The sequence below is a fragment of the Balaenoptera physalus genome (genome assembly GCF_965194825.1).
Source record: "Balaenoptera physalus genome assembly, chromosome: 19".
Lineage (NCBI taxonomy): Eukaryota > Metazoa > Chordata > Mammalia > Artiodactyla > Balaenopteridae > Balaenoptera > Balaenoptera physalus.
In genome coordinates, this window is record NC_138900.1 from 49,913,887 (window position 1) to 49,931,339 (window position 17,453).

The following is a 17,453-nucleotide window of genomic DNA, read 5'->3' on the forward strand; positions in this document are numbered from 1 at the left end:
CTTTCCAGTTCTGCTTCCGGGCCCCGCCCCCGGCACGCTCAGCAGGCCCAGGGAAGTCCCGCCTTTGCACGCCTGCCGCGGTAAGATGGCGGTGGCGGCGGAAGTAAATGGAGCGGTTCTCCTGGCCGGTGAGGCGCTGGGCTGGTTGGGAAGGTGGGGTCGCGGTTGAAGGGTCGGGTGCAGCCAGCATCCTGTGCTCAGCCCAAGGCGTCGGCGGAGGAATGTGGCATGGTCCTACTCGGACACTGGGGTACGCATCTCTTCGGGACTCTGGAGGAACTTTCTAGAGTCCGTATGGGGCGGCTCAGAGCTCCCGGGCCGGCGGTAGTGCGGGGTTCTAGGCGGTCCCTGGCTCTGCCATCCAGTCGGGTCATTGCTTCTAGCTGGGCCTGTGACTGAGCACCTCTGCCGGGACCTGGATCATAGTACTTGGTGCCTCCCTTCAGCGATAGAGACCCGCGCCGCAAAATTAACGGAGCTCCAGCCATCGCGCCTCGACTGGGCCACGGTTCCCTGGCTCACTGGTCTTTCCCAGTCACAGTATTCTCAGTAGTTGAAAATCTCAGTAGTTGGAAACCAGTCTATCTACCACACACTGGCCAGAGCGGCCCTGTAAAAGCGTACATCCAACGTAGATATTCTTTTGCTTAAAACCGTTGAGTGGCTCCCAGTGCATTTAGAACAAAATCCAAACACCTTTCCGCAGCCGACGTTGCAGAAGCCCACCCCTAGTCGCCCATCATTTCTTCTGCTCAAAGTGCTTCAGTCACTCAGGCTTTTGTCACTCTGCACCTTGTTCTTTACATCTTAGGACCTTTACTTGGAAAAGTTGGGGTAAGGATTCCTGAAATATGAGCATTGCACTTTCACAGCTTTTAACCTGGGTTATTCTGTAGGCCTCAACTTAGATGCTCTTTTCCTCAGAGAGTCTTGCCATAACTTTGTTATTCTCTTTCATAGCGCCCTGTATATTTCCTTTCTTGCCCTCAGGTAGTCTTTAATTGTATATTTATATTTATTCTCTTTCTCCCATTAGGGTCTGTAAATTCTTGGAGGACAAGGACCTCCTCTGTATTGTTTACGATAGTCCTCTAGTCCTAATACAGTGCCTGGCATACAGAGGGTGCCTAGTAAATTTTGAATAAATGAACCAGACGTCTGCTCTGAAATCTGACTAGTAAAGCAATTAGGGCTTGCAATGGTGATTTCCATTAACCGTGTGAGTTCACAGCTCTTGCAGAATGAGGAGGAGGTTAGAGTATCCTGAATCTGGAGTATGGGCTCCTTCTTGGAGAGGACAAGTCCTAATAATACGAGGAGATTCATCCATAGAAGATGTTTAGTGTTCACCCAGAGAGGTTACAGGACATGGTTCCTGTCCTCAAGCATTTATTTAGACTTATATGAAACCAGTGACTTCTCTACAGATCTGAAAAGACATTGTGGTCCTAGTTACAGCCTCTGCAACATCACAGATGAAAAGGGAATTCCATAAATTACAGTTCTTTACTATACTCTTAACCTTTAAGTGACTTTATGGTTGATTCCACATGGACCACAGGATAAGGGTTTCAGGACTCTTCACAGCGTGGACCCCACCAACATGTTTGACTCCTTGTTCAGTGAAACTTCAGCTAAACGGATTAGTTCACTGTGCATGATGGTCTAAGCCTTTCTAATCTGGTGAAGTGCTCTCTCCCTCTCCTCACCCACCTAAATCCTACCCATCTTTTAAACTTTTGTCTACTACAGCATTTGTTGGACACAGTTATCTAAAGCATATTACAAATTATGGTAGTTCTAGATACTCTGTCTTTTAATAATAAGTATTAGCAGAGATGTGCAGAGCTGATTGTAGCAGCGCTTTTCAAACTGTAGGTTGCAACCCTTTGGTGAGTTATTAAATCAATTTAGTGGATCGTGACCAACACAAAAAATAAAAATTAAATACAGTGGACTATATCAGAGAGTCTTGCCTACAGGAAGACTAAGTATTGTTTTGTGAAACTTTACATGTGCGTGTGTATGTTGTCTCTCAAGGTAAAGCATATTTCTTACTGGGGTTGTCGGAAAGCTTGAGAGCCACTAAATTAGAGAATAGATATGCTGAAGTAGAGTTAGAGGTAGAGTTTTACTGAAGGACAAATTGACTACTTTGAACCAGTCCAGTGACTGCCTGAGTCTTTTCAGAAAAGATTGTTCTCCATCCTCTAGTATAAGAATTCAGTGTTTATTTAGTTTAGATAACTTCAAAAGAAAGTAACTCTTGCCAGTAAAATGCCTTAGGAATGTTTAGGGTCCTGTGGAGTAGGCATTCTTTCTAAGGTTTCCTGATGATGGATCAGTGTTTATCAAGAAATGAATGGGAGTGTGGAACACTTGCTGTTTTCTGAATGGTAAGTGGGAGGGCACTGTGAGAGGCCATATCTGCTGAGAAGTACTTTCAGACTTTGAGCTTTGGTGTTTCTCTCTCAGAAATAGATCTCTTTGGAGAAACAGGCCGTATAAGATATGCATCTGGTGACATTTATTTGAAGGCTTTGGTTTTTTTTCAGACGGAGAAAGGTTTTTAAAAATTGTTTTTAAAATTGAATATGGGGCTTCCCTGGTGGTGCAGTGGTTGAGAATCTGCCTGCCAATGCAGGGGACGCGGGTTCAAGCCCTGGTCTGGGAAGATCCCAAATGCGTCGGAGCAACTGGGCCCATGAGCCACAATTACTGAGCCTGCGTGTCTGGAGCCTGTGCTCCGCAACGAGAGAGGCCACGACAGTGAGAGGCCCATGCACCGCGATGAAGAGGGGCCCCCGCTCGCCGCAACTAGAGCAAGCCCTCGCACAGAAACGAAGACCTAACACAGCCAAAAATAAATAAGTAAATAAAAATTTAAAAAAAAAATTGAATATGGAGTGGATAAGTAATCATAAAAAATAGTGAGGCATAAAGAATGACAATATCATGGACACCTGTATTCCCACCACCCGGTTTTTTTAATTTTTAATTTTTAAAAATTTTTTTAAAAAAATTTATTTACCTTGGCTGTGTTGGATCTTCGTTGCTGCGTGCGGGCTTTCTCTAGTTGCGGCGAGCGGGGGCTACTCTTCGTTGAGGTGAGTGGGCTTCTCATTGCGGTGGCTTCTCTTGCTGCAGAGCACTGGCTGTAGGCGCGTGGGCTTCGGTAGTTGCAGCTCGCGGGCTCGGTAGTTGTAGCTTGCGGGCTTCAGTAGTTGTGGCGCACAGGCTTAGTTGCTCCGTGGCATGTGAGATCTTCGTGGACCAGGGCTCGAACCCTTGTCCCCTGCATTGGCAGGCGGATTCTTAACCACTGCGCCACCAGGGAAGCCCCCACCACCCAGTTTTAGAAAAATAACAATACTGTTACTTTTGAAGTCCCTTGTGTGGCCCTTGTTGATTCCCTCCTTTTCCCTTCCCTCTTAGAGGTAACCGCTATCCTCATTCCCTGCCATGCTTTTTAGTGTGATCCCTGAAGAATATATTGTTCTATGTTGAATAGTTATAAATTTCATATGAATGGAATCATTTGTATTCTGTGATTTGCTTCTTTTTTGGCTCAACGTTATATTCCTGGGATTAGCCATGTTTGCATATAGCTCTGATTTATTTGTTCAGGTGAGGTTTCTTTGTTGGTTTGAATTGCTTTTTCTTTGTATTTTTCCTTAAACTAAGTGTTTACCTTTCTGAGGCAGTATTGGTGACACTCCTTTACCACCACCCCAATCTCTTTGTGTTCTCCTTTCCTTCTAGCCCTTTCCTTTGCTTTATTTCTCTTCTTACCTGCCTTCACCTGAGGCTGTACTCAGGTGCACCTGTAAGGCTCATTTGACCCTATTGGAATCATTGAGGACTGCTGAAGTTTCCAGATAGCTTTCTGAGTTTTTGTCTTAATAGTATTTGATGTTATATGCTGAATATAAAACCAAGTAACTCTGCTGGAAGGATTAAAATGCTGATTAACAAATATTTTCAGTTACTGTGACATTTTTGTCTATTTCTTGATTTCTTTTTTTTTTTTTTCCTCTACATTTTTGGGCATTACAATTTGAAGAGACTTCTGACGATCAGACCTGTCTACAGGCAGCTGGCAAGGCTCCTTTTCTACGCTAAAACTGAGGAGCTAATTGGCACCATGAAAGTCTTCTGCGGGCGGGCCAACCCAACCACGGGGTCTGTGGAGTGGCTGGAGGAGGATGAGCATTATGATTACCACCAGGAGATCGCAAGGTAACAAGGGTTTTTCCACAGTTGGCTGCAGCTGGGTGGGGCCCTTGATCTCAAAGCAGATGCCTTGGAATCCAGTCTGAGTGGGGAATAGGCTGTCACCCAGTGCTTCTGATCAGGGCAGGTGTTGGTCACCAGCAGGTCTGCTCAGTTGGGCAGGTTTGTGTGGGAGTTAGGCAAAGTTATGCCTGTGTGGAGAGTCAGACATTTTGTGGCAGCTGTACCAGAGTCCCTGAGGATCTGTCTTGTGGACCAAAGAGGACCCAAGGTTCAATAGTAGTAGTAGTAGTAGAAGAGTTTATGAAATTTAATTATTTACTTGTGTCACTGAAATGGTGGCACATTTATCATATAGTTAAATTCTCTTTAATGGAAAAAGTGGGAAAAAATGAGGTTTTTTTTTCCTTTGGAGGGATGTTTAAAAGTATGTAAGTGCGTTACTGTTGTTTAGCAATCATTAAGTGCATATGACACCGTGCTAAGGCTGTGAATACCAAAATGACAAAGATAAGGTTCTCATCCTCAAAGAACATGCAGTTTTGTGGAATAGACAGACATATAAAAAATTATGACACCATGAGATAAAAGTCAGTGGAAATGGGCACAAAAGTACATGGAAGCAGCAAGAACCAACTGGTCTGGGAGGGCGATATTTGAATGATTTCCTGAATCTAAAGGGAGGGAGATTGCTTTCTGAGCAGCAGGGATTATGTGCAAACTTCCAGATGAGCTAGTTTGAGGAATGGCTAGCCAGGTCAGTGTGGCTGGAGTGTGGTGCAAAATTAGGGCTATGGTGAGAGAGGATGCTGAAAAGGTAGGCAGGGGTCATGTTGTAATTGGTGGTAACAAAATGCAGGAAGAGGAACCTGATTGTATAAGTTCTAGTTTAGCCACTTCTTAAGCTACTTGACTTCTTAACATCAAGTAGCTTGACGTTGGCCAAGCTACTAAACTTCTCTGAGGATCAATGTAGTAATATATGCCTCATATACAGTATAACAGTATATACCTCAGTATAACAATATGTATATCTCATCATATAATACCCTTTTCTTAGGGTTATTTGATGAGTGAATGAAGTACAATGTCTGGTACAGAGTAAGGGCTCAAACACATTACTTTCTTTCTAAATATTTTGGACGTTATTTTCTGAGTGATTGAGGTGTTAAATGGGAAAGAAAAAAGATTAGGTTGCATTTTGGAACATTAAGCTGAGAGCAGTGTGGAAAGTGGGTTGGAGGGTGTGAAAACCATATGGGCATCTGGGTGGATATTGCAACCCCAAGGCTGAGAGAGGGGAGGTGGAGAGAGGAGGAAAAAGCTTTGCGAGAGCTTGAGTTTGGTAACTCATTGGATGCAGTGATCGAAGGAGAGAGAGAAAATTCAGTAAGCACCAAGATTTCTGGTTAGAGTGACTACGTGGATGGAACTGTTGTCCCTTGAGAAGAACACAGGAGGAATGGGTGTTGTTGGGGTGATGAAGATTAGGTATCTGGCTTTGGACATCCAGATGGAAATGCCACTGGGCAGATAAATATGGGTCTGGAGACAGTTTGCAGTTGTTAGAGTTGAAACTGGAAGAGATTGCAGGCTTTCAGAGATTGTGTAGAATGTGAAAGGTAGAGGGCTGGAGAAGGAATCCTGGAATAGCTGATGAGGCAAGACAACCAGGAGGGCATGGCCAGAGAGTAGAAAGGAAGAGAACGTTTCAGGAAGAGGGAGTGTCCAGCAGGGTCGGAGAAATCCTGGATGTTAGTGATGTGAGTGAGCTGGTGGTGCTTAGGGAGAGTGATGTCAGTGGAGTCAGGGGAGTGAGTGGGTGGTGAGGCAGGGAAGATGGGGGAGTGAAAATGCCCCTTAAAAGGTGGAGAAAAGTAGAAAGGACCAGATTTCAACTAAACACTCACAGGTGGGTTCAAATGTTAAAAACCTTGGTATGCCATTAAAAAAAAAAAGAAGCCTTTGCTTTTGGTGCAGTGTTCCTCAAAATGTAGAGTATGAAATACCTGTGTCACAGTTGCCTGGAGCACCAGTTCAAGTGCAGATTTCCAGACTCCAGCTGCATCTTCTAGATCAGAAGCTCTCTGTGTGTATTGTGGGAATCTGCATGTAAAATAAGCTCTTCATTAATTCTGATGTCAACCCGAAGCTGGAGGTCCTCTGTTTAATGAGAGTGCCTTGACTCTCACCTGGAATTCTCAGAAAGCATCTTTGGGCTGAGCCTGTTGAGTTCTGGGGGCTTATCCTGACCCTGCCAGAGATTTTTCAAGTTTTTGAATTACTACGATAGAAAACATGGATAAGCAGCTCTCCTCCCTGTAGTTTGGTGAACGCTTCTTAGTTGTCCCTGATGACAACTAAGGGAAAGTGCCAGGCATGATACCCTTCACATATACAGCAGGCATATACTTTCCCTTTCCCCGGTTCCTCTCCCCAGTGTTACATGTGTGATCATCCCAATGTACAAATGTATGCAAGATTATGTAAAGTATTGGACACATCTGAGATGTTCCTGAGGAAAAAATCATATGATGTACAACATGATCAGTATGCTAGGACTATGGAATTACTGTGACAGGGCTAACTATCAGCATTTTTAGTCCGAGATTCTTTACTGAAAATAAACATCTTTCTCTGAGATTTTTTCCTGCAGTACAGGAGAATGACAGTTTATAGCTCTGTTAAAATAGTTTAAAACGGGCCTGGATATTTGTTCCATCTGATAAAAGAATATGTTTATATATGTGAATATTCTCATATGTTGATGTTTATCATTATTAGCAGAAGTTTCTGACCTGTCTTTTTATTTTTTTAGGTCATCCTATGCTGATATGCTGCATGACAAAGACAGGGTAAGTATAGAAGGAAACTGTTATCTTGATGTGGTGTTTGAAACTTTCCATTATAAGAAGGTTAAAAACTTCCCCCAGAGGCATGATGTTAGAATGATGCAGAGAGGCAGTACGGTGTAGTGGTTGGGAAATCAGGAAGCTGGGTCCTACTTCCTGCTCTGTTATTGACTTGAGCGTGACCTTGGAGAAAACATGGGACCTCTGCAGACCTCATTTATTAGAATTTACAATGAGTGGGCCATACTAGCTGATTTCCATGATCTCTAGATAAAAATACTTTAATTACACAGTTTCACCTTGTATAGTCAGTTTGTAATTTTAAAATAAAATCTCTAGAGGTCACTGCAGACTGTATTTTGTAAAGCATATTTGGCTTTCACTGCAGAATTACATTTCAGCTTTTGTCCTTTGTTTCATCTGAGTTTTCTTTGTCTGTTTGAGTAAATGTTACAGTTCTGGTCTTATGATGGCTAGCAACCCAGGATTTCCTGGTCTACCATAGTGCTTGACTAGTCAGCCTCATCCAGATGGTTCAGAAATTGGGAGGCTTGAAGGAGAATGATGCAGGGCTACACTTAAAAACTGAGCAGTGCACTGCGGAAAGATCAGGGAACATGGCAGGGCTGGTCATGAGGCTGTGTTGGTGGTGGTGTCTCCTTCACCCAGCCCTGGTTAACTGCTCAGCTTGCCTACTTCTTGGCAACACTATGACAGAAGGACCTCCTTCAGCACCATTGGTGTGTAGGCTCCACGGGAGGGGCCAGGTGCCTCTCTAATTTTCGTCAAATATCTGAGTGCCTTTGCTGAGCTGTTGAGGAATTACAGAATGTGGAACAAATATTGTTCCCGGCTTTTGACTAATCCTTTCTAGTTTCATGGTCTTCTTCTTGGACTCGTGGGCCTATGAGCCTCTCTGATTTTAGTGTCATCGCCATTGAGGGTCCTTCTTGACCCAGCTTCCAGGGGATTTGGACAAATGGCATTGTCATCCATCTGGTCAGCCAAGCCAGATGGCGCCCTTTTCCTTATCTGAGCCTGTAGTTAGTTGGTCATCAAATTCTATGGTTCTTTCAACCCCATTGCCTGCTCAGCCGTCATTTACTGGCGTTGGTCCCTCTTCTCCTTCCTCTATACAACAGCCCAAGGGGTCTTTCTGAAATGCCCATCTGACCATGTTACTCCTCTGGTTGAAACCCTTCAGTGGCCTCTCCCTGCTTTTGAGGTAAAATTCAACTGCCTTGGTGGAACATTCCTGACTCTTCATTATTTACCTCTAACTTCTGTTCTCCCCTCCCCAGTTCTGCACATGAGGAAATGGAGTCATAAGTTGCTGGTTAGTGGCAGAGTCAAGAAAAACATATTTCTTTATGCTTTTGCATGGTGCCTCACATTTTGTTGTTTTATATTATTTTATTTTTTTTAGTAAGGTTTTATTTATTTATTATTTATTTATTTTTTTGGCTGCGTTGGGTCTTCGTTACTGCGCACAAGCTTTCTCTGGTTGCAGTGAGCGGGGGCTACTGTTTATTGTGGTGCGCAGGCTTCTTATTGCGGTGGCTTCTCTTGTTGTGGAGCATGGACTCTAGGCGTGCGGGCTCAGTAGTTGTGACGTGCAGGCTCGGTAGTTGTGGCTCACAGGCTCTATAGCACAGGCTCAGTAGTTGTGGCGCATGGGTTAGTTGCTCCGTGGCATGTGGGATCTTCCAGGACCAGGGCTAGAACCCGTGTCCCCTGCATTAACAGGCAGATTCGTAACCACTGCGCCACCAGGGAAGTCTTATTGTTGTTTTAAAACACTTCCAGGGCTTCTCTGGTGGTGCAGTGGTTGAGAATCTGCCTGCCAATGCAGGGGACACGGGTTCGAGCCCTGGTCTGGGAAGATCCCACATGCCGCGGAGCAACTAGGCCCGTGAGCCACGATTACTGAGCCTGCGCGTCTGGAGCCTGTGCTCCGCAACAAGAGAGGCCGTGATAGTGAGAGGCCCGTGCACCGCGATGAAGAGTGGCCCCCGCTTGCCACAACTAGAGAAAGCCCTCGCACAGAAATGAAGACCCAACACAGCCATAAATAAATAAATAAATTTAAAAAAAAAACAAAAAAAACCCACTTCCATTATCCCATAAAATTATTTCCTGTTTGTTTGTAATCAATCCTGGTACCCAACTCCCTGGTTGCCCCCACCCGCCAGGCAACCACTGATAGGTTTTCTGTCTCTATAGTTTTGCCTTTTCTAGAAATTTCATCTAAATGAAATCATACGATATATAGTCTTATGTGTCTTTCTCCCTTCATTCATCATTTGAGGGTCATTCATGTTGAATGTGTCAATATCTATTCCTTTTTTTTGGCCATGCTATATAGCGTGCGGGATCTTAGTTCCCCGACCAAGGATTGAACCCACGCCCCCTGCATTGGGAGCACGGAGTATTAACCACTGGACCTCCAGGGAAGTCCCAATATCCATTCCTTTTTATTGCTGAGTAATATTCCATTATATGGATATACCATGTTTTATCCATTTACCAATTAACAGACATTTGGATTGTTTCCAGTTTTTGGCTATTTTGAATAGTTTTGTTGTGAACGTTCACATATAAGTCTTTGTGTGGACATGTTTTCATTTCTTTCAGAAAATGTATAAGAGGGACTTCCCTGGTGGCGCAGTGGTTAAGAGTCTGCCTGCCAATGCAGGGGACACAGGTTCGAGCCCTGGTCTGGGAAGATCCCACATGTCGCGGAGCAGCTAAGCCCGTGCGCCACAACTACTGAGCCTGCGCTCTAGAGCCCACGTGCCACAACTACTGAGCCCAAGTGCCACAACTACTGAAGCCCGTACGCCTAGAGCCCGTGCTCTGCAACAAGAGAAACCACCACAGTGAGAAGCCCATGCACCGCAACGAAGAGTAGCCCCCGCTCGCCACAACTAGAGAAAGCCCGTGTGCAGCAACGAAGACCCAAGGCAGCCAAAAATAAATTAATTAATTAAAAAAAAAAATAAAGCTACAAAGTTAAATAATGTACACTTAACATATAGACCCAGCAATTCTACCCTTACACATTTTTTTAAAAATTAATTAATTTATTTATTTTTGGCTGCCTTGGGTCTTCATTGCTGCCCGTGGGCTTTCTCTAGTTGCGGTGAGCGGGGGCTACTCTTCGTTGCGGTGCACGGGCTCTAGGCGCACGGGCTTCAGTAGTTGTGGCACGTGGGCTCTAGAGCGCAGGCTCAGTAGTTGTGGTGCACGGGCTTAGCTGCTCCGCGGCATGTGGAATCTTCCCGGACCAGGGCTCGAACCCGTGTCCCCTGCATTGGCAGACAGACTCTTAACCACTGTGCCACCAGGGAAGCCCCTAACTTTGTAGTTGTAATTTCCATTTTTTCTAATGGCAAATGATGTCAAACATCGTTTCATGTGCTTATTTGCTATCCGAATATCTTTTTTGGTGTAGTCTAGGGTTTTGAACATTAGGTAGGACTCTTGATAGATACTACCAATTGCCTTTTAAGAGGGCTCCAATAGTAGCTTTAAAGTTGTATAATTAATTTTATTGATTTATTTTGTATACAGCAGGTTCTTATTAGTTATCTATTTTATACATATTAGTGTATACATGTCAATCCCAGTCTCCCAATTCATCCCCACCCCCTGCCACTTGCCCCTCTTGGTGTCCATACGTTTGTTCTCTACATCTGTGTCTCTGTTTCTGCCCTGCAAAACGGTTCATCTGCACCATTTTTCTAGATTCAAAGTTGGATAATTAACAAGCGATGGCTAATTTGATGGGAGCTATTAACTTGGAACGTATGTGGGCCCTGGTTTACTGTTGAGGATGCTGCTAATTAGGCTTCTCAGGTGATCAGCTCACTGAAACTCCCAGGCCGGCTCCCAGTCCCACTCTCTTTCTTGTTACCCCACAGGCACAGCTACACAAAGAAAACTGTGCCCTCCTGCTTTTTGGGGATATAGTGTATTTGATGTTCATTTTCCTAGTTCAACAATTCTAACAATTGCCATCCTGTTTTTTTTAACTTTTTTTTTTTCTTTCATCGTGGTAAAAAGCACATAACATAAAATGACATACTGATTTTATCCAAAGCATAAATGCAGTTACTTTAGGAGTCAAATATTTCTGTGAGGCTTATTGTGAAAAATAGCAGTCCCAGGGCTTCCCTGGTGATGCAGTGGTTAAGAATCCGCCTGCCAATGCAGGGGACACAGGTTTGTGCCCTGGTCCGGGGAAGATCCCACGTGCCGTGGAGCAACTAAGCCTATGCACCACAACTACTGAGCCTGTGCTCTAGAGCCCGCAAGCCACAACTGCTGAGCCCATGAGCCACAACTACTGGAGCCTGTGCGCCTAGAGCCTGTGCTCCGCAGCAAGAGAAGCCGCCACAATGAGAAGCCCGCGCTCTGCAACAAAGAGTAGCCCGCGCTTGCTGCAATTAGAGAAAGCCTGTGTGCAGCAACAAAGACCCAACACAGCCAAAAAATAAATAAATAAAAAACAATTTATAATAAATAAATAAATAATAAAATTGGGTAGGCAGAATACACACACACACACACAAAAACACGCCATTTAAAAAAAAAAAAGAAGGGACTTCCCTGGTTGCGCAGTGGTTAAGAACCCGCCTGCCAATGCAGGGGACACAGGTTCAAGCCCTGGTCCGGGAAGATCTCACATACCACGGAGCAGCTAAACCCATGAGCCACAACTACTGAGCCTGCACTCTAGAGCCCACGAGCCACAACTACTGAAGCCCGTGCGTCTAGAGCCCGTGCTCCACAACAAGAGAAGCCACTGCAGTGATAAGCCCGGGCACTGCAACGAAGAGTAGCCCCCCACTCACTGCAACTGGAGAAAGCCCGCGCTCAGCAACGAAGACCCAATGCAGCCAAAGATAAATAAATAAATAAGTAAATTTATTTAAAAAAAAAAAAAAGCAGTCCCCTGGTGTATCGTCCCCCAGACAGTACCTTTTAATGGTTACCCTCAGAGGCAACCTCATTTCTTTTCTTTGAGCTGTTTTATGTTTACTTCCAGATCTGAATAACTATTATATATTGACTTCCCACTGTGAGAGCTGAGAGTTTGGTATTCTTTCAGCTCCTCCTTCCCACTCGTTCTCCTTTTGTCCCAATGTAGTTATAATTTTTGCTAAATTAATATTCAGTGTTTCAGTAGGCAAGTCACTCAAATTCTTTGTGCCTCTGTTTTCTCATCTGTAAAATAGGGATAACGATAATACCTCCTTTTGAAGGGTTGTGATGAGGTAAACACATAAATGTGCGTGTTAGTTAAAATCATATGTTGACTTTATTAGACATGTGTAAACACTGTTCACAGTTGAGCTATGTGATATACTTTGATTGCTTTTTCTTTCTTGAATAACTCTTTATTAGTAATTATCTTATTTTTGCTTTGTTTTCTTTCTTTTTTTTTCTTTCTTTTTTGGCCACGCCTTGCTGCTTGCAGGATCTTAAGTTCCCCAACTAGGGATTGAACCCACGCCCTCAGCAGTAAAAGCGTGGAGTCCTAACCACTGGACTGCCAGGGAATTCCCTTGCTTAGTTTTCTATGTACTCATCCTTTTATGCCCAAACTTTCTCCCAGTAGTATAAATTTCCTTTCTGAAGGAAAGGTCAAAACAATCAGCTATTCTTTCAGTTTCATCTTCTTGGAGATTGTCTCTGGGATCATTTTGCCCTGCTCCAGTCTAGACTGGGTGCCTTCTAGACCTGCTGTGTAGCTGTTGTCCTGGGATTCTTGTTTATTGTCTGTAGACTTCCTTCATTCCTCTTTTTTTATTGGGTCCTCTGTTTCCTGGATCCCATGTATTCCTCTTTGGTTCCCTCCCTCTTTGGTGAAGCTCATCCTTCCTCACTTTCCTGTGAGAGGGTTCGTGGGAAGTAAGGTTTTTGAGACTTGGCTTATCCAAAAACTTCTGTATTCTATCCTCACACTTAAGGCTGGATTCTAGTTTGGAAATCACTTCAGAATTTTGACATTATCACTCCATTTTCTTTTTAAGTCTAGTACTATTTTAAAGGCTTTGATATTTTAAAGTCTAGTACTATTCGTGTTCTTTAAAAGAACCTTTTTGTTATAACAGACACACAAAACAGTATAAAATGTATATGTATAGTTTAAAGATGAATAATAAAACAAATGCTCATAGACTCACTACTCAGCTTAGGAAATGGAACATTACCATTACTCAGAATTCCTTATGTGTTCCTTGATTGCATTTGTTTTCCTCCTTCCAGAAGTTTCCACTGTCTTGAATTTTGTATCAGTTACTCTCTTGCTTTTCTTTATAGTTTTACCACCTACTACATGTCCTTAAAATATAAATTCTTAGTTTTGCCTGTTTTTGAACTTTACACAATGGAGTCATAACGTGTTTACTCTTTGTGACTTGTCTTTTTGCTCAGCATTGTTTTTGAGATTCATCCATTTTGCATGTAGCTGTAAGTTCATTCATTTTCACTGCTGTACAGATTCCATTGTGTAAATACATCACTACTTACCCATTCTTCTGCTGATAGGCTTTGGGGTTGTTTCCAGCTTCTTTCTATTGTAAGTAGTGCTACCTGGAACATTCCAGTAACTGTACTCTGGTGCATATGCATACTTTTCTCTAGGGTGTGTATACCTGGGAATGGAATTGTTGGCCATCAGCCATCAGGTGTGTTTAGCTCTACTGGGTAATGTCAGATTCTTTTCCAAACTAATCGTGCCAGTTTACATTCTCACGTCCTATTAACCAGTTTTTACATCTTTGACAATCTGGTAGGATTGAACTAGTCTCTCACTATAGTTTTAATTTGCATTCCCCTGATCACTGCTGAATGTGAGCTTTTTTCATTTTTCGTTGGCTATTCATGTTTCCTCTTTTATGACCTAGTAATTTGTAGGAATTCTTTATATGTTCTGGATACTAACCATTTGTCAGTTATATGTATTGCTGGTTTCTTAGTTTGTGGGGGTTTTTTTCACAATACAGGTTCTTAAATTTAATGTCAAATTTATCTTATATTTTCCTTATTGACTGGTGCTTTTTGTCTCATATTTAAGAAATCCTTCCTTTTGCCAAGGGTTTAGAAGCTATTGCTGATAATACTGAATTTCAATTGTTTTTTATTTACTGATTTGGAATCCTGTAATCTTTCTCAGTTCTCTTAATTCTAATAATTATTTGTAGGTGTTTTGGGTTTTCTTCACACTCATCTCATATGTGATTAATAATAATTTTCTTTCTTTCTATCTAGATCTTATTTCATTTTTTCTTGCTCTAATGTGTTGGATAGAATCTCCAATATAATGTTCACTTCATCTGATTTTTGGGGAATTTATTTGCTAAAGATTGTTTTTAATATCCTTTAATCTCTTTCGTTTATTTATTTATTTATTCGGTTGCATTGGGTCTTTGTTGCTGCATGTGGGCTTTCTCCAGTTGCTGCGAGTCGGGGCTGCTCTTCATTGCGGTGCGTGGGCTTCTCATTGCGGTGGCTTCTCTTGTTGCGGAGCACGGGCTCTAGGTGCGCGGGCTTCAGTAGTTGTGGCACTCAGGCTCTAGGGCACTAGGGCTTCAGTAGTTGTGGCACATGGGCTTAGTTGCTCCACGGCATGTGGGATCTTCCCGAACCAGGGATCAAACCTGTGTCCCTGCATTGGCAGGCAGATTCTTAACCACTGCGCCACCAGGGAAGTACCCTGCTGGTGGACTGTTTAATCTCTGCAGCATATATACTGATATCACCACCTCATCACCCGCCCTTCATTCCCAGTTTTTGGTTACTTGTACTTCTTTTTCTTCCTTTACCATTTTTTTTCCTTTTCTTTTTTGGACTGGTCTTACCAGAGGTTCATCAAGTTTTTAGTCTTTTGAAATAACTAAATTTTATCTTCATTGATTTCTGTTTTATATTTGTTTCCTAATTTATTAATTATTGTTCTTTATTATTTTTATTCATCTACTCATTTGGAGTTTATTTTGCAGCCCTCTTTCTAATTTTTTAGGTGGATGCCTGTCATCTTCTGTCTTTTTTTAATGCATTTCTCTCCAAATATTGCTCTAGCCATCCCAAGAGTTTTGATATATAGTTTAAAAAATATTACTCAATTCTAGATTTCTTTTTTAATGCAGACCAAGCCCAGACCTCAGGCCCAGCAGAAATCTGCATTTTTTTGTTTGTTTGTTTTTGTTTTTTGGCCTTGCCATGCAGTTTGTGGAATCTCAGTTCCCTGACCAGGGATTGAACCTGGGCCACGGCAGTGAAAGCCCAGAATCTTTACCACTAGGACACCAGGGAACTCCCTAGATATTTTCTAATTTCCTTTTGCTTTAGTCTTTTACCTGTGAGTTTAAAATTCTTAATGTTCAAAAGTCTTTTTTTCTTTAGTTACATTTTTGTTATTGAAATTTCTAACTTGATTGTACTGTGGTCAGAGAATATTGCCCTTTTGATACCAGTCCTGTATCAAAATATAGTCCTGTATTAGTTATTTTCTACTGCATAACAAATTATCCCCAAATTTAATGGCTTAAAGAGTTATCTCACTTTTTAAAAAATTAATTAATTAATTTTATTTTTGGCTGCTTTGGGTCTTTGTTGCTGCGCATGGGCTTTCTCTAGTTGCGGCGAGAGGGGGCTACTCTTCACTGTGGTGCACGGGCTTCTTATTGTGGTGGCTTGTCTTGTTGAGCATGGGCTCTAGGCTTGCAGGCTTCAGTAGTTGTGGCATGAGGGCTCAGTAGTTGTGGCTCTTGGGCTCTAGAGCGCAGGCTCAGTAGTTGTGGCACACGGACTTAGTTGCTCCATGGCATGTGGGATCTTCCCGGACCAGGGCTCGAACCTGTGTCCCCTGCATTGGCAGGCAGATTCTTAACCACTGTGCCACCAGGGAAGTCCATGTCTCACAGTTTTTGTGGGTCAGAAATCTGGACTCAGCTTAGCTTGAGTTCCCTGCCTCTGGGTCTCTTATAGGCTGTGATCAAGGTGTCAGCTGGTAGGGGAGTCATCTTAAGGCTCAACTCAGGTGAATCCCCTTCTAGGTGTTTGGCCTCTTTTTTTTTAATATGTGTGTATGTATGTATGTATGTTTGGCTGCGTCAGCTCTTAGTTGCGGCACGCGGGATCTTCGTTGTGGCATGTGGGCTTCTCTCTAGTTGTGGCCCGTGTGCTCAGTAGTTGCAGCGCATGGGCTTAGTTGCCCCTCAGCATGTGGGATCTTAGTTCCCTGACCAGGGATTGAACCCGTGTCCCCTGCATTGGAAGGCGGACTCTTAACCACTGAACCACCAGGGAAGTCCATGTTTGGCCTCTTAATATTACTTACTGACTTGGCAAGGTCATCAGTGCATTTAAACAGATTTACATATATTTACCCCATCATTTTTAGTTAGTTTCAACAGAAGGGTCAGGGTACTTAATCAACCAAACTGTTATAGAGATAAAAATGTGTCTGCTTAAGCTACTAAGGACCTGAACTAAAAACGAAGAAATGATTTTGTGAGAGGAAAATATTTTTTAGCCCAGGAAGCTGTATGAATTAGAGTGCAGTGAGGAGACCAAAAGCAACGTTACATATTTCAACAGAGGGAATTTAATAGAAGGAATTGGTTACACAGGTGTGGGAGGGCTGGGAGGCACCAGGGTAGCCTAGTGATAGTAATTGCAGGAAGCAGTCCCCTTTCCTAGGGCTGGGGACACAAAGGGAGAAGACTGGGGTTTCCAGAACCTAGATGTGTGGAGGAGAGGTCCTGTGAGGCTAGTGCTCAGATCTCTGAGAGGAATCTCTGCTTGAGTGCTGCTGCTAGCTCTGAAGGGCCCAAGGAGAGCCCTTATGTGGGAAGGAACAAGCTTTCTCCTACCTTCCAGTCACCCTCTAGCTCCCCTGTTGTCCAGTCCTAACAGCTGGAAAGAGAAGAATGTAGTTTGCAGAACCCTAGCCCCAGCATGTCTAAGCAGAGTATAGAAGAGTGGATGTGAAGGGGAGTGCCAATCGCTTAATTTAAGAGGTTGATCCAGTGCCCCCGGAGCCTCAGGAGGCCTGCCCAACTCAGCCAGTGTAAGTCACAGAGGTTACAGGGTCATGACTTAACACTGCTGCTGCCAACCATGACTTCAGAACTTCACAAAGCACTTATTTATAATAACTGGTATGAAATAACAGCTTTTTCTCCCTTTTTCTTAGAATATGAAATATTACCAAGGTATCCGGGCTGCTGTGAGCAGGGTGAAGGACAAAGGACAGAACGCCTTGGTTCTTGACATTGGCACTGGCACAGGACTCTTGTCAATGATGGCTGTCACGGCTGGTGCTGACTTCTGCTATGCCATTGAGGTGAGCCACAC

The 17,453-nt window shown here is 43.3% G+C and overlaps 1 protein-coding gene across 3 annotated transcripts in view; it reads left to right on the forward strand.

The window, feature by feature from the left end:
* Positions 1 to 16: 16 nt before the first annotated feature.
* PRMT7 (protein arginine methyltransferase 7) overlaps positions 17 to 17,453 on the forward strand; it is a 51,061-nt gene continuing 33,624 nt past the window's right edge. For 2 of the 3 annotated variants that reach the window (XM_082436050.1, XM_082436051.1), the window contains exons 1-4: positions 17 to 128; positions 4,064 to 4,239; positions 7,052 to 7,088; positions 17,293 to 17,442. In XM_082436050.1, the coding sequence (XP_082292176.1) occupies positions 108 to 128; positions 4,064 to 4,239; positions 7,052 to 7,088; positions 17,293 to 17,442 (384 nt within the window). In that variant the 5' untranslated portion in view covers positions 17 to 107. Of the gene's footprint in view, positions 251 to 4,063; positions 4,240 to 7,051; positions 7,089 to 17,292; positions 17,443 to 17,453 lie in introns of all 3 variants that reach the window. The other variant, XM_082436052.1, reaches the window with a different exon arrangement.